This window comes from Condylura cristata, unplaced genomic scaffold, assembly GCF_000260355.1.
Source record: "Condylura cristata isolate star-nosed mole 26May11 unplaced genomic scaffold, ConCri1.0 scaffold00014, whole genome shotgun sequence".
In the NCBI taxonomy this organism is placed as follows: domain Eukaryota; kingdom Metazoa; phylum Chordata; class Mammalia; order Eulipotyphla; family Talpidae; genus Condylura; species Condylura cristata.
Window position 1 is genome coordinate 714,365 of NW_004567115.1, and position 24,877 is coordinate 739,241.

A 24,877-nucleotide genomic window follows, 5' to 3' on the forward strand; every position below is an offset into this window, starting at 1 on the left:
AAAGAAAGAAAGAAAGAAAGAAAGAAAGAAAGAAAGAAAGAAAGAAAGAAAGAAAGAAAGAAAGAAAGAAAGAAAGAAAGAAAGAAAGAGCTAGAAGGAAACCAGAAGAAAGGTAAACACCTCAGATTAGAGATCCTACTTGCAGCCTCCATTAATAAGACAGAGCACCATACCTCTGAATGGCTGTTCATTTCATTCCTATACAGGTCAAGATCTCCCATTTTCAGAGCCATTGATGCTTTAGTCAGTGTCACTAATACTGATGAACACTCAGAAGTATCCAACTTTCTCAGATAGCTCAAGGCAATTGAAGGGTTAATGTTCTTCATGGAAGGAGTACAGAGAATATGGGGCAGTTGTTTCGGCTCAGTCACATGAAACATCCGAACCACTTTTGCTGCTAATTCCTTTGGTAAGAATGAATAAGAAGTAAAAGGTCGGAAAGCAACAAAGTCAGAACAGAAAAAAGATGCAAAGTCGAGATACAAATATCCAAATGAGAAAAATTATGTATTTGTAAAAATTAAGACAAAAATTATATGTTATGATTACATTTTGATTTAAAAAACAACAGTTGATGGTGACACAGGGGACCTAAGGTGGCCTAAAGTGACTCTTCGCTGATTTGTAATGAAGAAAAAAGCAGTGAAAAGTATGTACCAGGTTGTCACTAGCATTTCTAATTCTAACAATGGCTCAGAAGTAGAAAACAAATATTTGATTAAATTCACTCAAAACTTCATTATAAAATTTACAATTTAGTACAAAATATACTTAATGACTTACAAGGAAATTTCATTTCTCTCATTTAGTATCACAATATCCAACTTTGTATATGTGCGTAGAACCCTTTTTAAAAATACATGAGGGCTAAAAAATCCTTAGTAATGCCTTAAGTTCACTGGACCAGGATTTCAAAAGTGAAGTTTTGAAAATTTGAAGAACAGAGCAACTAGGTTAGTGGGAAGGGTATAAGTGAGAGAAGGAAGGCAAGCCTCTTCTGTGTATTTCTTTCAAATGAGCCAGTCACTCAACCATAATGGTCCACATTCTCTGAGCTGTATCATAAGAAAGGATGAGGAGGTTATCTTTTCTAATTCTATGTTATTAATGAAGAAAATGGCCCATTAGTTACTTATTTAGGAAAAGAGTATCATACCAAAGAAAAATATTTGGGATTTGCCTTCTAAATTGTGTTACATGAAGTAAACTGCTAAGATAAAACATTAAACACATAAAATATAATTAAATATAAAACTGTATTTACTTCACTTAATTCTTCATCCAGGTTTTCATAAAGTGAGTGATTAATGTAAAAGATTAATCCCTTCTCGTATTTCTGCAATCCATCCTCTACTGCACAATCCACTCGGGCTAAAACTTCAGCCAGAGACAAGCCAGACATCTTATAGTATGGCAAGGCAAGGTGGGAATATCGAGTCTCAAGCCTAAAGGAAAAGAAGCAAAATATCCTCAATTTGTAATTGTTAAGCCTTATGTCTATCTTACGCATGATAATAAAACAGAGCATGTTTTCCAGAACATATAAATCTCAAAATATTTTATGCTGCCATTAATGGCCATTAATGGATGCTCCTAAGTTTTTGAGGTATAAAGTCATTCTAACAAGAAAGGCTGGTTTCTTTGTGCCTTCTCATATTAACAATAGATAAACAACTCATTAAGTGACTTCTAAAACTCACAATGTAGTTCTCAAATAATGGGACTTATAGGTAGGAAAATTCTATTTCATTAATTTGCAATTATTTCATGGATCAAGTAAGCTTTCAACATAACATTTATCAATAATGTATAAATACCATTATCAAAAATAAAAAGTACTATTCATCCTTAGGTCCTTTCTCTGTTATCATAAAAACACTATCCACTATGATTAAAATCACAGATTGCCAGATGGTAACTCTCCCTTAAACTAACAATAAACTAGTACTATAGCTATCTCAGGATTTTTCACTGGGTATTGAAAATATTTTTTCTCAAAATCTGAAAAGAAACTTCAAATTCCTAAATTAAGTGATGGGAGACACATACACTAAGGTGGACCGTACATCTACAAAAGTAGCTCCTTGAAGACATACTATGTTCATCTTTGTATCTCTAAGAGTAGCAAAGTACCTTACACACAATAATGTTCAACAAATGCTTGTGGAAGAAACAAACTACTTCCTTCATGCATTTCACCATTTATCAGATATTTACCAGAAACTGAAAAGAAACCTAAAGCTCAAGATAGCTTTTTTTTTTTTTTTAAAGATTTATTTATCTGGACTGTACTCTGGGGTACAGTCCAGAGGTGCAGATGCGGTGAGAGGATTCACCAGAGAGAGTGGGGAGCAGAACAGGCAGATCAACAAAGTACAGTGCTGAGAGGAGCAGCTGATGGGTCAGGAGAGTCAGGAGAGGTCTGTCATGCCATGTGGTCACCTCTGGGGCAGGCGGGGATTGAACTCATGCTAAAGTGGCTTTAGCTTCTTAATGCTGTACTTTAACCCACTGTGCCACCAGGATGGGCCCTCAAGATGGCTTTTCTAATAAGAAGCATCACCAACCTGCTATAGCAATCTCCCAAGTGGCCACAGCTTTCTTTAAATGCTTCCAAAAGCTCTGCTTTTTCTTCAGGTTCCAACTGACTGGCATCCATTAAGGCAGCTCTCACCAACAAATGAGCCTCACTAAGGAGGTGGATGCAGCTCTGTGTTTTAACAGTCTTATAGGTATTACTGTAGTCGATCTACAATAAGAAAGACAAAGAGCTGAAGATGCTATGGAAAGATTCCCCCAGAAGTTTCCCAGTTATTAAATATCTCTGTATTTTGCCAGTAAAGCTAGTATTTAGACACACTAGTCCTAAAAACCAAATTAAAAGGTGGTTAATTATCAGATAGGATCTAGCTCAAGTGTTTCTTTCTTCCACAGTTTAACAATACAGTATTATAAACACTCCTTTGTTAATGTTAATCATGACAGGAGGTAAAAATAATACTGTAATAATAAGAATACTGCTAATAATTTTATCAGAATATAAAGCTAATAAATATCTGAAATAGGTTTTTTTTTTTTAAGCTCTGTCATTTAAATCTTTCTCAAATGCAGACTGAATATCCTTCCCTTTACTTTCAATCTGTAAATTTAGGAACTAACACATCCATCTGAAAGTCACAATGGGCTTATAAAAATAATCAGTTGCAAATCTAAGTCAATCAATATTTCAGACTACAATAGGTAAAACATCAAGATGCAATTCAAGGCTTTCAACTAAACATGATTGAAAAGAGAGCAAAGCTGATATTAATGATCAGCACCAGACTGTCAGGGAGAAATCAGGAAAAACCTTGACCTGATAATCATAATTAACAACACACCAATGACAGGCAAATAGACATCATGTACCTTTCAATAATGATACACTGAAAAGAAACCTCACCTATGCAATTTTCTAGAAAATATTTTCAAGAAAGATATGTAACCTGAATATAATTATGAAAATAAACCCAAGAAAATTCAAAATGAGAAACCCTCTCAATAAAAAAGTAGAGGGGAAAAATATTTTTTAAAGATGTCTGCACCAATAAAGTAAAGAAAGGCTGTAGATATAATCCAGATTAAAGAAAGCTAAAGATACATGGTAATTATCTACACTAATTTATGCTGGACAGAATACTGGAATGGGGGGCTGGAAGATATAATCATTAGACCATTATTGTGCCAACTGACAAAATTAAAATATGAATTGTACATCAAATGCTAGATATTAAATTTACTACTGCATATGGTTATCTTATATAAAGATTATGTAAATAAATTACACTACTCTTAGGAAACAGACACTGAAGAAGCATTTAGGGGCAAAGGCTATAATCATACAATTTACCTTCCAACGAATCAGAAAAAAATGTATGTGTTTTCTTTGTTTTTTGCTTAGGAGAACTGGGGTACAGGCCAGAGTTGTACAGGGATAAGAGGAATCACCAAGGACAGAGTGGGGAGCAAAGCAGGCTGATGTTCTGAAAAACACTGCTAAGCGGAGCAGGAGTGAGACAGGAGAGATCTGCTGTGCTATGTGGGTCAGCTCAGGCCATACCAGTGATAGCACTGAGATTTAACACCTAGACCACCAGAGAAGCCCTGTGTGTGTTTTTAGATAGTGCAAAAGTGCAACAAAAATTAAACAAAGATGTGTAAAAGAGGTAAAATATTGATTACAAGTGAATCTGTATGGGGAATATTGATTCTTGCAATTTTTATGTCTGACATAATTTCAAAATAGTTTAAAAAAAAAACTGTCAGGGATGAGTAGGCAGCTGTTACTACTCGAAAGGAGCAAGGATGCACACTATAGTGACCTGGGACAATCTACTATTTCAAAAAAGTGAGATAGAATAAATGCTCTGAAATTTCTCCCAATTCCACTTCTTGGTTCTTTAGGCTGGGGGGAAAAGCTATTTACATACAGACTGGTCAATCAGTTCTCATATGAGAGGGGAGCATAGATAAGGAAATCTTTTACTAAAAACTTCTACTAGTAACACAAATGTCCGGAACTGTAAAAACAGAAAGTGTAAAGATAATTCACTGTGAACAACTGGAATCTGGTTTGCTATGACAACTTGAATGTATGATAATTTGTGGTCATCAACACCATGCTAAATTCTACAAGTAATAAATCAGAAATCTGGAAGGAGTACCATTTCCTTGTATAGTTGCACTGGTGAGATTGTATTCACAATATATAAATTCCAAGCAGCCTCAGCTACAGGAGATGTTCTGAGCTTAGCACTGGTATCTTTCCTAGAACTAAAAGCAAAACAAAGGACAAAAATTGTAAAATAAGATATATTTAAAAATGGCAATTTTAAATGGTAAATACTGGACATATAAAACAACTATGCAATTTTCACTATTTTCTTCAATTTTATAGAACACTAGTTCACAATTCTATACAGACCCACAATACTTAAAATTCTACAGTTCTCATTGACTTGTCTTCCAAATTATTCCACAAGTATTCTAAGTGGCAATAAGGACAAAAAACCAGGTAAGACCCCTTGAAAAGCAAGAAAGACTTGGCTGCGGAAAGTCCCTGTGCCCAGGTCCTCTCTAGTGTGGTCTTTTCAGCAGAAGTAACAGGCCAAACACTCATGGCTGCTGGTAAAATACAGAAGATGCCAAATAACTGAGAATTTGCTTAAAACACTATCTTACCTCTTGTTTTGACTATGTGATACATTTTCTTTAGTAAATGATCTTTTTTTAATATAAACCTTTGACCAAACAAATTTTCAAATAAAACAGAACTTTATGGCATTTTAGAAAATAAAATGCTTTTAGAACATCAAATGTGTAAAATCACAAATTGTTTTTCTTCTTTTCAGAAAGCTTTTAGGATGAGGCTCAAACTTAATGCCCATACTAAGTAACCAGCTGCCCAAGTCAATTTTGAATTATTCCTATTGCTGGAAGAAACCACAGACATAAACACTTCTCAAGTAAAAAATTCATTAAAAAATATTATTATAAAAAATATATATATTTCACTTTAATATACTTTACACTTATCTTCCCCAAAAGATTTCTTTCCTGATTAAATCTTCCATAAAAAAAAAATGATGAGCTATTATTGCATTTAAAGATAATGAATAGTTCGTCTGAAGTTAAGCATTCTATTCTAAACAAAGTGAAAGCAGAAAAGCCAGGAGTAAACCAGAATCTACGGTTATCAAAATGCAATTTAAGAGAAGAAATCCCTCACTTCACTCTCCAGCAGATCACCTAAATTAACCAGTTGAATAGTACACCAGAAAGTCTGCTGGCATGAGGCAAACTGGAACACCTCCTGATATCAGAGAATAGGCAGACAGACTGTGCCAGAAAGGACATGGAGAAAATTCAAGCTTTAGTGCATGAGAAGTGAATAGAGAGACATTCCTGGAAACTGTACTTGGGGCATGACATTGTCTTAAAACCACAATACCACCAAGATGGAAAAGGCACAAAATGAAGAATGATGTAAAAATAAAGTAAAACATAACAATAAAAAAAATAAGAATATTAAAAATAACAACACTGCCACTAGGCTATTTAGCCACAGGAAAGTGGAAGCTGAATTATGTGGGGGCACAAACTTAGGGGAAATGCATACACAGGATTCAGGATATACCCAGAGTGCCTGATCCTTGTGGAATGAACCATGACACTGAGCTACACTCCCCCTTCCCAACTCTCATAATGGTACTGACAGTGTAAGAATCACTGCAAATGCAGAGGGAACAGGATTTTGGATTTGGAGCACCAGACAAGACGTGGTACCAGCAGAGCCAAAAACACAAGCATGTACTTCTCCACAGCATTCACAACAGAACCCCAATGCTTCTAAGCTTCAATCTACCCCAACTCAACAGCTAGATGATCAGCTCTCAGATCTACAGAAACCTGAGAAGAACAAACTCATAAACATCACAGCACCACCTACTAGAAAAGTAGTTCAATTCAAAATCACAAACAGCAAAATGGGCAGAAAGAAAAGAACACAGGACAACTTGAGAACTCACAGGAATACGACACTACAAGGAGAGGCAACAATATAGAATCCAACCATATAATCATGGCAGATTTTATCTTCCTATCAGATAAAGAATTTAAAATTGTCCTGATAGGGCCTTCCCTGTTGGCGTCAAGGGGTTAAAGCACAGCACGATGAAGCTATCCACAGCTACTTCCATGTGAGTTCAATCTCCAGCCAGGAAGGTGAACCACACGGTGTGGCAGGACTCTACCTGTCCTGCCCCCTGCTCCCCTCAGTAGTATCTTTCATTGAAACCCACCTGCCTGTTCCCCACTCTGTTTCTGGTGAACATCTCACCCTTTACACCTCTGACAGAAACTCAAAGAAGTACATAAAAGCAAGTCAAAAGATTCAAGAAAATATAGAAAAACTAATCCAAAGATACAGAAAATTCAGAGAAACTAATGAATGCCATGAGAAGTACAATTACTGAACAGAAAATAGAAGATAACAGATTGGATTAGAATTAAAATAGATCAGAATTTAAAACATTTTAAAGAAAGATTAGAATAGAAATGAAGATTTAAATGGCAAAATAAGGTAGTTGCAGGGTATAAAAAGACTAAAAGAAGAGATAAAAAAAACTTCTGCAGAGTACTATCAAAGTCACTAAACAAATGAAGCACCAAATCAGTGACACTGAAGATAATAATGCAGAAAGGATATAGATGATAGAAGAAAGAAAAGGATGGGGCTCTCCCTGGTGGCGCAGCGGGTTAAAGCACAGCCCTAAGAAACTTGAGCCACTTCCGCACGAGTGCGATCCCCGCCTGCCCCAAAGGTGATCCACATGGCGTGGCAGACCTCTCCTGACCCGTCTGCTGCTCCCCTCAGCAGTGTACTCTGCCTCTGGTGAATCCTCTCACCCTTGCATCTCTGGCCTGTACCCCAGTTCTGTCCAAATAAATAAATAAATCTTTAAAAAAGCGAGAAAAAGATGAAAAAAAAATTTGTTTAACTTCAATAACTATCTAATTCCTTTAGGAAAAGCAACATACCGCTTTCTTTCCAATAAAGAAAGAGGGAACAGAGAACTTATTCAAAGAATACAGAAAAACTTCCAAGCCTGCAGGAAGAACTAAATATAAAAGTCCATTAAGCTAAAAGAATATCTAGTTATCTAAATGCAATTACCTACTGAGACACACAGTTGTGAGACTACCAACAGTTCCAAACAAAGAAAGAATAGGAAAGGTGGCAAGGGGGAAGTGTCAGGTTACCTAAAAAGGTACTCCCAAAAAGCTTACATCACACCTCTCTGAGGAAACCTTATGGGGAATGAAAGAATGGAATGAACATCAAAAGATATTACGTCAACCATTTTCCAAACTAAAAACACACTGGCAACAACTCAATAGTTGGAAGGAGACTTCAACACTCCACTTTCACCAATGGACATATCAACCACACAGATACATGAAATTAGATATGTGTCAAAAGAATGAAACTATATCACTACTTCATAATGTATAAAAAAAAATTAACTCAAATGTATTGATATCTTGGAAGTAAGACCTGAAACTGTAAAATACATATAAAGAAAACGTAAGAAAAACACTGCATGACATTGGTTTCAGTAATGTCTTTGGGAAATTTGTACCCTATGGTAAGAGAAACAAAAATAATATAAACAAGTAAGATTACATCAAATTAAAAGACTTCTATATAGTTAAAAAAAACTATTATTTATTGAGTTGGAAAACGTAATCTGCAACTATACATCTGAAAAGGGGTTGATATTCAAGATCTACAAAGAACTCATATTTCAAAATATAGGGAAAAAAGAACACAAAACAAAAAATGCAGTCTAAAAGTTGGCAGAAGTGCTACTCCACCAAAGTAGACATACAGATGGCTAAAAGGCACCTTAAAAAAATGTCAAACACCACTTATTATTAGGGAAGTGGATATTAAAACCACAATGAAACACCACATCACTCCCTTCAGAACAGCCCCTACCAAAAAGACCAGAAAAAATTAAGTGCTGGTGAGGATGTGGACAAAAAAGGAACCCCGTGTATTTTTGGTAGAAACCTAAATTGGTCTAACCCTCACAGAAAACTGCATGGAGCATTCCATAATATTAAAATTACATCTACTGCAAGACGTAGCATTTCTGCCCATATGTATTTCCCAAAAGAATGCATAAACACTAATTCAAAGGAATATATGTATCCCGATGTTTATCATAGCATTATTTACAACAGACAAGTTATGGAAGCAACCTAGGTACTCAAGGACAGATGAGTGTATTAGAAAGATGTGGTATACATATATAATAGAATAATACTCAGCTACAAAAAGAACATTTATTACAACATGGATAAAATTAGAGGAGATAATGCTAAGCAAAATATTCAGGAAGACAAAGACAAAATACTAGATGGTTTCACTTCTAGGTGGAAAACAGAGAAAAAGGGTCAGACAGACCCAAACCAGTAATAAATCCTAGAAGTCTGACTGTAGCAGAAGGGAGGGTGGAGAAAATGATGTAGAATGGACCCAGTTAACTATGGTTGGGGGACAGTGGGTGCCTTTGTGGTAGATATGAACCTGAACCTCTGAATCACATCATTAAGAATAAGTGATCTTGGCCCTCCCTAGTGGCACAGAGGATTAAAGCACAGCAATGAAAATCTAAAGCCACTTCCACATGAGTTCGATTCCCGCCTGCCCCAAAGGTGACCACATAGTGTGGCAGACCTCTCCTGACCCGCCCACTGCTCCCCTCAGCAGTGTACTTCTTCGATCTGCCTGTTGTGTTCCCCGCTCTATCTCTGGTAAAGCCTCTCACCGCCCCTGAGCCTCTGGGCCTGTACCCCAGTTCTGTATGCACAAATAAATAAATAAATAAATAAATAAATAAATAAGAATAAGTGATCTTATAATCTTTAACTACACAAACTGATTTCACACACACACAAAAGCAATTTTATTCTAGAGTAAATTGCATGTATCTACCTTATGTATGAGCTTTAAGGTAAGAACCACATTATTGACTTTTTATTTCTTTTGAAATTATTGTAGTAATCATTTCATTGCAGTTACAAATATGTAGGTGAAGTCTATATGCTATACCTTAAAGTTCTACAATGCTTTCTGTCAATTAAATCTTGATAAAAGTGAAAAAAATAAATAAATTTTAAAAAGTTACTCCTGCATGCAATAACAAAAACATTTCTTTGACATAAATACCAGGAAATAAATCTTTGAGTAAAAATGTAATGACTTAAAGGTGAAAGGGGGGGAAAAAACAATGAAGCTGGTAGTTTAGATTAGCATTAGAGGTTCTATTCTGTTTCCTATTACTTACAAAGGACAGAAAAGTATGTTCTTCAACTCTATCTAAAATACCGCAGATACTTATGAAAACAATTTATATTATTTTTATTTTATGGAAACCATATTCTCCCAAAATTTACAAAGTCAATTATAAAGGATAATAGAGATTATTAGTACCTTCTTTTCTTTCCTCTGCACAAAGAACATGACATAAAACTCACATAATCCAATTCAACATTTTGATTTAAAAAATGATAAACTAAGACAACATAAAATATACCAGTTAACAACAGATTCCAATGACTTTGGCAGAAGTATTTGGGGATAAGGGGATACTTACAGAAGCCTCTTGGGTGATTCTCTTCTCTCTGGAGTAGGTTCAGAGTCTGCCTTGGTCAAAAGTATTACATGGTTTTTAAAGTGACAAATGGCTTTCAAACCAATGAAGAGCTGTATTCTCAAAGCACAGACATCCATACTGACAGGTGGACAAGCCTAGTAAGGAAAAAAAAATTACAAATTTAACTGAGAAATAGAAGTATGTGAAATTCAATCTTCAAAAAAAAAATTGATAAAATTTCTTCTATCTTTACCCAAAGAAAAATAATTCAAATTCCAATTCTTTTCAGAATTAGAGGTTATCCTTTGTAAATATATGCAACCAACTATTTCATTTTTGATAGTGAATGAAGACAGCAGTGTACTTGAGCTGCTCACTGCTATAGGAACTTCTGGAAGAGTAGTTATGGTCTGGTATCTGCCACCCAGGGAAGCTCTCTCTCCTCAGAGTAGGCTGGCTCAGGGGTATGCCAAATGGGCTTCTAGGCTAACCAAGTCAGCAAGAAAGGCCATTCTACTGCACAGAGAGTACATGAAATGGTTTCCTAATGAATGGTATATAGTAGAAAAAAGCTTGCACATTCTGAAGGCCCTTAACTGTTAACTCTTTTGGTGTGACAATTGTATGGGATGGCTGACAGGCTAGGTGGTATCACAAAAATCCAAGGAAACCCAGGGCCAGCCATCAGACAATTGTCCCCATAAGGGACCACTAATTCAAACAGAATGGAGAAGAAAGCAATGAAAGAGTTCTGAGAGCTCAAGAAATGAAGCTGACAGGTTCCTGCCTTTTCTTCCCTTAATGGGCTTTAGATTCTGAAGTCATCTTCCTGCCCCTTTCCCTTTATAAAAAGCACTTGGGGATATACCTCTGTCGGCTTTTCTTACTCCTAAGAATAGCTAAGCTTACCTTGACTACTGCTAATGAGCAAGATCTTAGGATTCTCAGAGGAAAGGAAAATGAAGACCCCATACATTCTCAACCAGACTCTAAGGTGGTGAAATTCTCAGCCAGCACAGCTCCAAAGCCTGATTTAGCACAGAGGCCACACAACTGTGTACTTGTTAATGAAGCAACTTGGACTTCAAAATGGAGAAGCTTGAGGGAAGGCATCAGCTGTCACCTCCATTAACACTGGCTTAAAAGCAGCACCCATGTCAGCTGTCACTCTCTCTCTCTTCTTTTTCCCCCATCCTTTCTTCCATTTTTCTTCCTATTAGTTTTATGAGACCCCAAGATGACCTAAAATGATGATTTTTTTCAAATGAAGTTTGATACAACAATGGTCTATTCTGTACCGCCTCACTCCACCATCACCATCCATCACCAAGCCTGTTTAAGTCATATGCATTAAAAAAAAAAAAAAAGGTAAAGCTAGGAGGAGCAAGAATAAAGAATAGCTTTCCAATTCATTAGAGAAATAGACTAAATAATTTCTTGAAAAGGTAATGTGTCTCAGAAAAGCTGTGATTCTTGTTTCCGGAGAGGCTGAGGTAGGCAGGAAGCCTGATCAGCAACCTAAAGCTCCAGGCAGGCTGTAACAGAAAGGAGCTACTGAGAACTCAGGTACAATTTCCATAAAACGCTACCACACATCACACCAGCAGCAGCAGCAGTCATAGTGGCTGCAGACACATTAAACATCACGTAGGAGCGATTTTATTAACATAACCATCATTATTGAACATGTATTTTTCCAGGAAAAGGCCTTCTAGGTGCTAGATTGATAAAACTAACTTGTAAAATACAGGTCATCATCATTTGAGGGTTTCCTATAGCATGGTGTTTATTCATAATAAACATTAATCAAGTAGTTTAAGTTTCAGAAATGAAATAGCATATTTGAGAAATATTATGCAAATGATGTATTTCTGGAGCAGAAATTCAAGGTCAGAAACATAAAATTTCATGATAAAATTGCCAACATTTACTTGGTGGTCAAGAGCTTTTTAGACACTAAACATATTGCTTCTCACACCAAAAAATGAGACTTTTGATCAAGCAAACTGTTAACTCTTAGATTAAGACTGTGCAAATACTAAAGGTTATTGAAGTCTTGTAAAATCACAAAAAAATTATTAGCGTATCCGATAGCAGAAATAAATCATTTTAATGTACTCTATACAGTTTCATACTTGTGAATATACTAATTTCTATATATGTAACAGCTCTATACCATAGCCACAAACTATGTTATTTTGCTAACAGAAAATAGAATTATAATATACTTCAGTTTTAAGTACCCTTGCTAAAGTTACAATATTTATATTCTTTAGCAAGCCATAAAAAGTATGCATTAACCAATTCTGAGTGAAATGTTTTCAAAGTAATCTTAAAATCTGTCATCTAAACCATGGATCACAAAATGCTTAGTATTTTACATGCAAAAGTTCTAGTTCAACAAACAAAACCATAAGACCTTTAATATTAACCAGTTTAGATCCAATCCCAAATTTGCAAACATTCATACGTTCCTCTTGGATCCTAAGATTTCATGTCATCATTGGCCAGCTCTCACCTTCAATGTGGTGTCCTCATATAGGTCCTCCTCACGAGCTGCCGCCGCACTACATCGCACTGTGAAGCACTGCAGGTTGTTACTAAGGAAGAGAAGAAAGGTCACTGAGCAAAGCAGAGAGCTACAATTAATCTGCCCCTAGTGGGAGGATTTTATAGGAAAACAGCAATGGCAGGAATGGGTATTTAAGTATTTGTCAAATGGTAACAGGTTAGACTCTAACAACAAGCATGCCTCAGAACCCTTATGGAGTAACTTTAAAATATTTACCTTGTCCCCGCTAAACCCACTGATTCATAATCTTTGAGGGCTGAATCTAGACGTGTATATTCTACAATAAAGTCCATGTATGACTCTGATATACACCCTAACTCAGAAGTACAGTTCTGGGCCATGCTTCTATAAACTCACACCCCCAAGATGGTCCCAGAGACAAGCAACTTTGAAAGCCAAGATTGGAACCCATGTTTTTTGACTATTTACCTCTATCTCACTCATTTCAGGATGAAACTCAGCCGGGATTATGCCGCGTACACATGGAGATTACGCAAATACAATTTTAATAGTAATGAAATTCAGAGATTACTGGAAAAACTCTTCAGAAAGCCCTACTCCTGAAGCTGGTTTTGAAGAGTAGGGCATGGAAGATTCATGAATGGTCCATGTTTCTGAAGAATAGAGCCCTATTAGAATCTCAGACTCCTCTAGCTCTTTCCACAACCCTAGGTTTACTAGAAAAATGACCTGGGGAACCCACAGTAAGTACAAAAAAAAAAGAAAAACAAAGAAAAAACACTTCCTAAGATTAGTGAAACTAAGAGCTGGTTCTGTGGGGAAAAAAAAATGAGCAAAACTGACAAATCCTTAAGCTAGGCTCACTAAAAAAATAAACAAAACCGAATAAATTGAATAAGAAATGAAAGAGGTGAAATTATAATAGAAACAGATATTGCAGAAATACAAAGAACCTACTATGAACATCTCCATGGAAACAAAATAGACAATCTAAAAGAAATGGACAAATTTTTAGGTTCACACAAACTTCCAAGACTGAAGCAGGACAAAACAGCTTACGCAGTTCAATTGCTACTGCAGATATTGAAAGACTAATAAAATGCCTCCTAAGAACAAAAGTCCAGCACCAGATGATTTCTCCAGTGAAAGCAGTCACTGCTTCAATGAGAGCCTAATACTTATCCTACTTAAACTCTTCCAAAAAATTCAAAGAGAGGGGCCTCCCTGGTGGTGTCGGGGTTAAAGACTCAGCCCTATCAAGCTTCCACCAGTCACTGTGTCATAACTTCAATTCCCAGCCAAAAAGCTGACCCACATGACAAGGCAGACATCTCCACTCTCACCCACTGCCCTTCTCAGCAGTATGTTTCAGTAGATCCACCTATTCTGCTCCCCACAATGTCTCTGATGAGTCCTCTCACCACCCCCACACCTCTGACCTAGACCCTAATTCTTGTATGCATAAATAAAAATTTAAAAATCTTTAAAAAAGAGACTGGTAAAGTCCTCAACACATTCATTTTACCCTGAGCCCAAAATAAAATAAGGACAACAAAAAATAGGCCAATATCTCTAATGAACAAAGACGTAAAAGTCCTCCACAAAATCCTAGTAAAACATATACAGCACCATATTAAGATGATCATACACCAAGATCAAGCAAAATTCATCCTGAGGAATGTAAGGCTGGTTAAACATACACAAATCAGTGTCACTCAGCAGATCAATAAAAGGAAGATGAAAAATCACATGATCATTCAACTGATGCTGAAAAAGCACTCAAAACAAGAATCAACTCCATGATATTAAAAAAAAATTCAGTAAAATAAAACTTACCTAAACATAATAAAAGCTGTATACTATAAATCCATAGCTAGTATACTCAGTGGGGAAATACGGAAATCATTTCAACTAAGATCAATCAGGAATAAAACAGGGATATCCACTATCACTGTTTAACATAGTATTTTAAGTCCTAGTCAGAGCAATCAGACAAGAAAAAGACATTAATGGAACCTACATTAGAAAAGAAACAGAAACTTGCTACTCACAGATGACATGATAATACAGAACCCAAAAACTACCAGAATAAAATGAATATTGTAAAGGATAGTATACAATCAATACACAAAAATCTACATGCAAACAGTGAATTAGAGAGAGGTCTGTAAAAAAAAAAAAATCCACTTATAATTACACCAAAAAGAATGAAATGCATTGAGTGAATTTAAGAGGATGAGAAGGACCGATACATTGAAAACTCTAAGACTGTTAATAGAAATAAAATAAATAGATATTCCGTGCTCATGGATTGGAAAAAATAAACACTGTTATAAAGGTCATATTACCTAACACGATTAACAGATTCAACACAATACCTATCAAAAACTCATTAAGCACCTAAAACTCAAATGATTAAACCAAACTTCTCTATCACCCTACACTACACCAGCCTCCATTCTCTCACAAAAGTAGGCTCAAAACTCTAATGGGTTTTTCTTATCTCCTCCATCCCATTATTCTATCAAAAGGCAAGTCTTATAATTCTCTAAGCAAAGCCTCTTCTTTCTAATCTTCCTTCTCCTCTCACTGCCCTGCCTGAATACAGCCCAGCATTACCCTTACCTGTAGGTTCAGTCCATCTTCCACAGTGAAGACCATTAATTTTCCTAAAGCAAAGCTCTAATCATGTCCCTTTCACTGTCAAAATCTTTAAAAATTCCTTAGTTTACGTTTCTAAGGCCTAAGCTACCTCTGGGCATTATTTGTACCACTTGTTTATGTTTCAGCTCCCTCATATTTAAAGAATATAACTACACAACACTTAGAAATTGAGAAGACTAGTTTCAGCTACTCTGTTCACGTAAGAAAGATTCTAACTTTTCCACTCAAAACAGAAGTGGGAATCACAATCTCCAGGTGTCTCCTATGCTGAATGAAATACACATCAGCACATGCTGGAAGTCTGATATTGCCACTCAACTGAAGGAAAAAATAAAAACTTTTATACAATGAATTTCTAGATGCTTCTACAAAATTGGACGTGGCATTTCTTTACAGTTATCCCTTATATCTATAATACCCTTTCTCCCAATCTCCAACTGTCAAATTCTAACTTTCAGGCCTCACTTTAAACACAAAAATCACTGAGACAAGACTCAGTCAGAAATACTTCTCCTCTTCCAGAGACATTCTTCACAAATCTCCTAGCATTTGTGTCCTTTGTATATTTCTCCTATTCTGTTTTTATTTTGGAAAGTAATTTGTAAGCTCAAGAAGACTTAAAAGGGACCTTAAGAGTTTACAGAAAAATAAATAACTCAGGGGCCACTAGGGATACTGCTACATACCTTGTAATAACATGCAAAAACTGTGGCGTGAGCACTGCCTGCTGAGATTTCTCAGGATACTGGTAGACCGACATTAATTCAACTGACTTGACAACCATGTAGAGATAGCCCACATGAGGTAATGAGAAGAAACAAAAAAGACTCAGCAATTTTTTTTCTTGAGATGAATGTTCAGACATAAAAGAACCTATGTAGAAAAGAAAATACCACAAAACCTGTAAATAAAGCAAGCAATATCTTGACTATTTGATATAAAATTCTGCATGAATAATCAAAGGAGGCAATGGTTCTTGATAGAAGAGTGACAATAAAAGATGAAAAAAGAACACAGTATTATAAACCAGTGTTACTTCAGTTAAAAAAAGGAATACAATTAGAATATCATTTTGCAACTACTAATAAACAAACAGGCTAGGTAATAATCACCAATGTCTACTAGCATCAAAAAAGAATTAACCAGATAATACCAACCTCTCAAGAGAACTCAATGCTATTTGTGATTAACAAAATACAAACATCAGCACTATCAAGAAAAATAAAATGTGAGCTACATTATGTAATTTAGGGTTTTCTATTAGTCACTTTAAAAACAAGAAAAACAGGACCCTCCCTGGTAGTACAGCAGGTTAAAGCACAGCACTAAGAAGCTAAAGCCACTTTAGCATGATCACACCCCGGATGTGATCCACATGGCAGGGCAGATCTCTCCTGACCCGCCCACTGCTCCCCTCAGCAGTGTACTTCCTTAGTCGACAGCCAGCCGGTTATGCTCCCCACTCTGTCTCTGGTGAATCCTCTCACCTCTCCTGCACCTCTGGCCTGTACCATAGTTCTATATGCATAAATAAATAAATCTTTAAAAAAAAGAAAAACATAAAATTTAATAACACATTGTATTAATTAATCCAAGTATAAAGACTGTAATTTCAATAAGCAATCAAAAGAATTTAAAGTTACTTTGTATTTGTTTTTGCTGTACTAAGTGTTCCATACTACTGTTTGTTTTACATTTAGAGCACATCTCAATTCAGATTTACCACAGTTCAACTGCTACATGGGACTGCTGGCTAGCATGCAGAACGGAGCAATTTTTAGTCTAATTTCCAAATCACAGGCTAATACAGAAGATACAGTAACATGATAAATGACACCGGGGTTATTCAATCAGTATAAACTAGTACAGTTCCCTGCTAACTACACCATAACTAAAAGAAAAACAGGCAGAACAATATATTAAAAAAGACTTACGGCCATAGCAATCAATCACAATGTGTAAACCTTATTTGGAATATTAAGAAAAAAATTTAGACAATCAGGGAAATTAACATGGCATTTGGGATATATATGTTTTATTAATGTGAAATGACATTTGAGGTTCATTTTAAAAATCCTTTTCTCTTAAAAACATACTGAGATACTTATGGATGAAATGGTATAAACTTTGCATCAAAACAATCTGACATGAGTCAGAGTGTAACCAGAGGCAACTCTGTTGAAGCTGTATGATGAATATATTAGGTTCACTGTACTACTTTCTCTAAATCAATGTGCTTGGAATTTCTCACAGTCAAAAATTTTTAAAACAACACCATTAACTGATACCCTTTATAGACACCCATTAATGACAAAAGAAAGTGCAACCCTGAACAACTGGCCCAAAGCAATCTGTTCAGTATTTTCTTACTCTTTTTTTTAAGATTTTATTTATTTATGCTTACAGAACTGGGGCACAGGCCCGAGGTATAGTGGGTGAGAGGACTCACCAGAGACAGAGTGAGAGTCAGACCGATGAAGTACACTACTGAAGGGAGCACTGAGTGGGTTAGGAGAGGTCTGCCACGTCATGTGGGTCAGCTCCTGAAGGGGCATTGAACTTGTCCTGCAGTGGCTTCACAGAGCTTCATAATGTGGTGCTTTAACTGGTTGTGCCACCAGGAAGAGCCCTTTTTCTTACTCTTATTCCCTACACATTTGTGCTCTAGTTCAAGAGAATGCTGGCTACTTTCCAAACACACGTGAAGATTGTACACCTTGCACATGTTGATTCCCCTTATTTAATATCTTACCAATTTCGCTTAAAAATTTGACTCATCCTTTAAGACACAGGTCAAATATGAACTATCCATTCATTTTTTTCTATTAAATAATTATCCTTCCAATATCTATATACCAATGTTCTAGGTTCTAAGAATACAAGAGTGCCAGGACAAAGTAACTGCATTCATTCTAGTGATGCAGATTTGTGGGGGAAAGGAAAATAAATAGGTAAATTTTGAAAGATACGGAAAGGGATTAGTTTAAGAGGTCAGGAAAGTCCTATAGTGGAGTGACATTTGAGCTTTGAGTTGAATGGACTCAAAGATATCACTCATTCATGATCCAAGAAAAGTAGACTTTAAACACAGGGAGAGCAAACAACAGGTCTTGACAAGAATTCACTTGGCATCTCTCAAAAACAAGGACACAAGGACGAGTTCAGAATTAGGGGCATCTAGGCCCTGCAAAGGAGTTAGGGTCTTATTCCAAGTTCTCAAATAATGAAGTGACCCTGTAACAAGACCATGCATCCTGTCTGTTCTTCAGTCTCAACTCATAGATCTGCTTTGTTTGACTCTCCCTTTTTAAATCTTTCAGGGAGAGAAAAAAAAAATAAAATGAAGGTTATAAAGACATTTCATTAGAATATTTCAATCTTTCTCTATGCCAGGAGCAAGTACAGAGCCCAATGGTGAGTCTTAATCTTACTATCCATTAAATTCTTAAGAATACTGCTGTCCAGGACCTAGTTGATCCATTAAGTCAGAATCGCCAATATGTAGAGCCTGGGCGTAAGTATTTTGAAAAGTACCTACACAAGTTCAGTGTGCAGCAAGGTTAAAAACCACTGCTCTAAATGAATTCCATTTGGTCTACATTTTCCCAGCTTGCTCACATTATAAGAAGCTTTGCCAAATACCCAGCTGAAATCCAGAAAAACCTCAGGTATTACAGGGATCTGATTCCCCCCCACCCCTTTTTTTTTTTTAAAGATTTATTTATGCATCCAGAACTGGGGTACAGGCCTGTGATGCAGGGACCATGAGAGGATTCACCAGAGACAGAGCAGGGAGCGGAACAGGCCGACTAACAAAGTACACTGCTGAGGGGAGCAGCAGCCGGCCAGCTGCAGCGCCAAGTGGGATCACCTCTGGGGCAGGCGGGGATCGAACTCATTCTGAAGTAGCTTTAGCTTCTTAGTGTTGTGCTTTAACCCGCTGCGCCACCAGGTAAGGGCCCCAATTTCCCTTTTTAGGCCAAGCATCCACTTCTAAAAGGGAAACGACTTCTGTCTGCAACATCATCACAATGGCTTCTTCTAGCATGCAGGACTTCCCTTTGTAGGTAGTTGCTAAGGAACTTGTTCCAGGTCACAGGGTGATTCAGTAGAAGAACCATTCCAATTACCCACATTGTTCTCCCTTCCTAATCCAGAGCCTTTCTCACCTCACAGCACTGCAGTACTGTCATACTTACCTGTTTGGTAAATGGGTAGCAGCTGAAGTGAATGCAACTTGGCATCATCAGGCAAAACATATGATGAAATATCAGGAGCAAAACGTCTGTAGGTTTAAAAAGAAAGGCGATAAAAAGGGAGAGTTCTAATTTCCAAGTTCTTTAAACAGATATATATATATATATATATATATATATATATATATATATATTAAATACTAGAGAACAAAAAGCTTTCTAATACCTATAGAGCAGATGCTGAACATGAGTATATTTCATGTTTTCATCAGCTAATCCTATTGCCTCCAGTGTAACAGATATGCCACACTGTTCACTTTTTTCACCAAGAAGTTCCATGGGTTTTTGGCAGATTACAAAGTCATCGGATTCAAGTTGCAAAGTTTCATTACTGGTGCCTTAAAAAGTAAGATTTAAGAAAAGTTTAATAATTCCAAATACTACTTGAATGAAAATTGTATTTCAAAGCATTTCCCCCACCAATTAGAAATAAACTTGATTTAAATACACACAAGACCCTATGGTTTGAAAAGTCATAACCTTGCCCATTTATTCCTCACAACTGATAAAGTACATCAGGTTACTATAATTAACACCTTACACATGAGGCAGTTGAAAATCAAATATATATATGAACTGGAACTAGAAACTCAAGTAGCATTACTTTTATTGATAAATAGATGCTAAAAGTACCCATTTAATCCCATGTGTAATTAATCCCATAAATTGGAATGACAAATTATGTGCCTTCAAAAATTGCCAGAAGTAAGGATATTCTCTACACCTAAAAATAAGAAACCTAAATTCACAATTTACCTTCTGTCTTTTTCACTAAATTGTTGGTTTTATGTGGATGGTGGATAACTTTCTCTCCATCTTTGGGATCCGATTCCAGCTTTAGGATTAAGACTTCTAAGTCTGACATGACAGCAACATATCCAACACAAAAAGATATTTCAAAAGGGGTGATATTATCTATGTGTATAATTAAAGAGCGTTCAAAGTCCAATATTGAGAATTCTTCACTAATGATCTGATACTTCAAAGTAAATAAGACTAGCTTATTTGTGCAGCCAACAAGAAGGTCTCCTTTCACAGGGCAGCAAGAAATGCTCAAGGGGTTCTCAGAGAGTGGCATTTCAAGAATAGACATCTGGTCCCTGAAGCTTTCACTGAAGGGTACCTCCACATTATGTCCAACCATTCGGATACACACTCGAGAGTTTTCAGTTTTTTTACTTCTCCAGTTCACATAAGCACGCAGAAACTTCGCTTTGTTTTTTTCTTCAATTGCTACTAAATAGTCTCCTGAAAAGAAAATTATACTTAGAATATTGTACTTGGAAACAACCACTTACCTGTGCTATGACATGATTAGTGAATTGTAATATGAATGACTGAATTAAAGATTTGTAAGAGGGTGTTCCCCAGGAAAAGGGGAGGTTCCAGGTTCCCTGCCCCACCCAAGGGAGAGTGGAGTTAACAGGAAGAAGCAGCAGCTATAGAGGAGACTGGAGAAGGCAGGCAGCAGGATGGTGAACAAGACCAACTGAAGGTGGCGCAGGGAACAGAGACGTGGAAAAGCTGCTCTTTGACTGGATTATTTACCGATGAAAGGATGGTAACTTCAGGTGCTTGATTTGGAAACTACATTCTTTGTCTTTTCTGTATTGCACACTAATTAAAGATTGCAGACCTTACGTGTTTTGTCTTGATGTTTATTTAGATATTTATATTTAGAGGGCACAGTTTTGGAGGATCTGGGTTGCCCCTCTCCCTGTCCTGTAACAGACTAAAATAAAACCAAAAATAATGTAATCTTAGGTGCATTTTTAACTGGCATTAGATGTTTAAGGTCTAAAGCACATCTTCCCCAATTTTAGTGTCTTAATATGCATTATTTGTGCAGAAATGTTAGTTTACTCACATATTAATTCTAAATGTTTACTATAGCTCTGAAATCACAGTTCCAATAAAGCTCTCCTGACTATAAGAGTGCAAGAGTATTAGAATAACATTAAAATTAAGTATAAATTAAGGAACTCTAAGAAGTTTAACAAAACTTACATCAAAATCCTTCCCTTGGGTCTTCCCTGGTGGTGCAACAGTTTAGAGGGCAGCACTATAAAGCTATCCACAGCCACTGCTTCAATCCCCAGCCAGAGAGGTGACCCACATGGCATGGCAGCCCTCTCCTGTCCGACCCGCTGCTCCCCTCAGCAGTGTATTTCAGTCAATATGCCTGTTCTGTGTCTCTGGGGAGTCCTCTCACCACGCTGCACCTCTCACCTGTACCCCAGTTCTTGTACGCATAAATAAATCTTTTTTAAAAAATCCCTCCCAAAAGTCACATCTACAGTTTGAGAAATAAGAGAAAGGAGTACACACATATATATTTTTTAATGTAAACCTCTGGTAAATTCCCTTTAATTGTTGATTATATTAGCTATTTTAAATTACAAAAACAACTTGGCAATGACCTTTTGTTGTGAGAAGTCATAATGGTAAAGAGATGCAAAATAAAAAGCATTAATGATCTCCCTGCTGCAGTCCCATCCCAGAGATGCCAATGTTCACACACCCAGTGTCTGTGAATACTTTCATACTTCGTCTCATATAAAGATCAGAGGGATATTTTCTTTTACTAAAATGAAATCAACATTAGATATATTTACTTCTGTAACTTGTAAAAACTACCAGTAAATCTGTCCCTCCAGGTCAACAGAGTAACAATATTTGAATAATATCTAGTATTTGTATGTCCCATGCTTTATTCAACAATTCCTCTATTTCTGTTAATAGATATTCAAGTATTTCCAGGGTGTTTCTATTTTTCTTTTTGTTTTTGCTTGTTTAGCTAGGGTTAAAGTGCTCAAACAATTAGATCTATACCTACATACTTATAGTAGCAAATCTTAAATTCATCTGCAGGGCATCTATTCCAAGACCTCCAGAGTAAGCTTGAAATCAGGAACAGTATTGAATCCTACATATGCTATGTTTTCTCCTATACATACATACCTATGACAAAGTTTATAAATTAGGCAGAAGAGAGATTTACAATAACCAAATAGTAAACAGAAAAATTACAACAATATACTGTAATAAAAGATACAAAAATATATATGTAATAAAAGAATGTGCTCTCACATTATCTTACTCCACATAATATTTTCAGACAGTGTTTGATTATGGGTAACTGAAACCACAGAAAGAAAAATCTCACATGACAAGGATTACTATATTTAGTTGAAGTTTGTTTTAATAGCAGACTGCAAGTTAGAATGCTGGGCCAAAGAACAAATGCCATAATACTATCACAGTTACTTAAGGGAAATCCATGTTGCCAGAAGTGCTATTTGAACATTCCTGTTTTCCTACATCTTCACCTGCATGGATTCCAGCCACGTGAAAATACACTTTCATGACTATTATCATTTACATTTCCCAAATCATCTTTCTCTTATGTTTATCAATGGGGCAAAGGAAACTAAAAGGAAAACTCCAAGAAGCAGAAAATAGGGCCCTCCCTGGTGGTGCAATGGATTGAAGAGCAGCACTATGAGGCTGTCTGCAGTTATTGCAGCACAGGTTGGATTACTGCCAGGGGGTGGCCCACAAGGCCTGCCTGCTGCTCCCCTCAGCTGTGTGTTGCAGTATATCTGTCTGTTCTGTTTCCTGTCTTTGGTGAGTCCTCTCACCTCCCCCCTTCCCTGCACCTGCCTGTACTGCAATTCTTGTATGCATGAATGGATAAATCTTTAAAAAAAAAAAAAAAAGTAAAAAGGAAGTAGAAAACAAGTCTGAATATCAGCATAGCTAGAAGTCAGCTAAGTGTGGATTAATAGCTCTCCCCAGGGTTAAAAGTTCAAGTGGTTCAAATCTAGGACTGAAAGTTACCCCTTGTGCTATTATAATCCAAGCTAATGCCATACCACATGACTCCTGAAAGTTCTTTGAGGCAGACAACCGAATTACAAAAACATCTTTGTTTTTCAAGGCCTCACTAATGCAGTTACCATTCTACTTAATGCCTACAGCAGCCAGTATAGTTCTAAGTCAGCAGTCCCAGTTCTGGCTAAATATTAGACACTCCCCAAAGCCAGGTCATATCCCAGGATACTGGGGGTAGTTCTCTGAGGGTAGTTCAGATGTTTTTCAATGCTCCTTGAGTGACTCTTACACAAAAATAGTGGCACCTAGGGATCTAACGAATCAATACTACTGACAAGTAAGAGGTTTACATAATGCTGCCACTTCCAAGTCTAGAATAAAGGTCCATTTGGAAGAGCATCATGTAAACATATCGGTCCATCTCTCCCATTCACAAAAACAAATGTGCCACTGAATAAGCTCTTAAAAGTTGGAATTTCTGTTCCTAAAAAGGGGATAAAGGGGAAAAAAACCTCCAATATCATGAAAAGATTAAGAATTTCCTAAGAAATACCAAATTAGAATTTTCTGCTAAAAAAGAACTTACAGATCTTATAAATCTGTCAGGCCCCTGTTGATGCCTTCACTAGTCAATGAAAAAAAAAGACAGCATAGTAATTTGCTCATAAAACAGACATACAGTGTTTTTTTCTCCTATAAATAGTGATAGTAAATAGTAGCGTTTTTCATTGTTTTAAATATATACTGTCTTTACCTGATAAGCAGTCAGGTAATACATAAGGTGACTTTTTGTTGGCCCACACAATTCTAGTATCTAGAAATAATCTAGCAACTCAACTTTTCCTTTTATCGAAACAGAAATTGAAACCCCATAGTTTATACACTCATATGTAGCCAACTGCAGAGTAGAAATTAGACTCTCAAAGGATTTTCCACCATAAATAGGTTTACATCTTTGACTCCCCTCTTGAAAAAGGAAATCAAACTAATTATTAGGCTGTTAAAAGAGCGTTTCAACTAACCTTCTGTCATGTGAAAAGCACCTATTTTTAAATGTGTTTTTCTAAAATAGAAATACACTAGTACTCTGTAGTACTGCTTCCCATTACTGGCGAAAGAGCAGTGAATATTGCTTGAGCTCTTCGAGGGCGTAGTAAAGGTCTAAAATCTAAATTCCACCTTAAACAGATTGAAAAGTCAGCATATAATGTTAGCTTTCAAAAATGATCAGGAAGTGCACAGAAGTATAATGTAAACGGAAGGTTAGGAGTTGGGTAAAGGTTGACGCTAGATGTTCAGGATACTTTTGTCTGTGCTTGAAATGGTCAGTACTAAAGGGGCTCTTTTTTAAAAAATTCATATCTACTTGTCTATCATTCTTCATT

The 24,877-nt window shown here is 36.4% G+C and overlaps 1 protein-coding gene across 1 annotated transcript in view; it reads right to left on the reverse strand.

Moving 5' to 3' along the window:
• The window catches only part of HPS3 (Hermansky-Pudlak syndrome 3), a 38,511-nt gene that overhangs the window by 12,972 nt on the left and 662 nt on the right, over positions 1–24,877 (reverse strand). Inside the window, exons 2-11 of the mRNA XM_004682120.2 lie at positions 20,415–20,906; positions 19,825–19,996; positions 19,602–19,687; positions 16,089–16,275; positions 12,724–12,805; positions 10,206–10,360; positions 4,707–4,815; positions 2,571–2,752; positions 1,268–1,448; positions 174–407 (exon numbers count right to left, since the gene is read on the reverse strand). Coding sequence (XP_004682177.1) covers positions 174–407; positions 1,268–1,448; positions 2,571–2,752; positions 4,707–4,815; positions 10,206–10,360; positions 12,724–12,805; positions 16,089–16,275; positions 19,602–19,687; positions 19,825–19,996; positions 20,415–20,906 — 1,880 coding nt within the window. The remainder of the gene's footprint in view (positions 1–173; positions 408–1,267; positions 1,449–2,570; positions 2,753–4,706; positions 4,816–10,205; positions 10,361–12,723; positions 12,806–16,088; positions 16,276–19,601; positions 19,688–19,824; positions 19,997–20,414; positions 20,907–24,877) is intronic.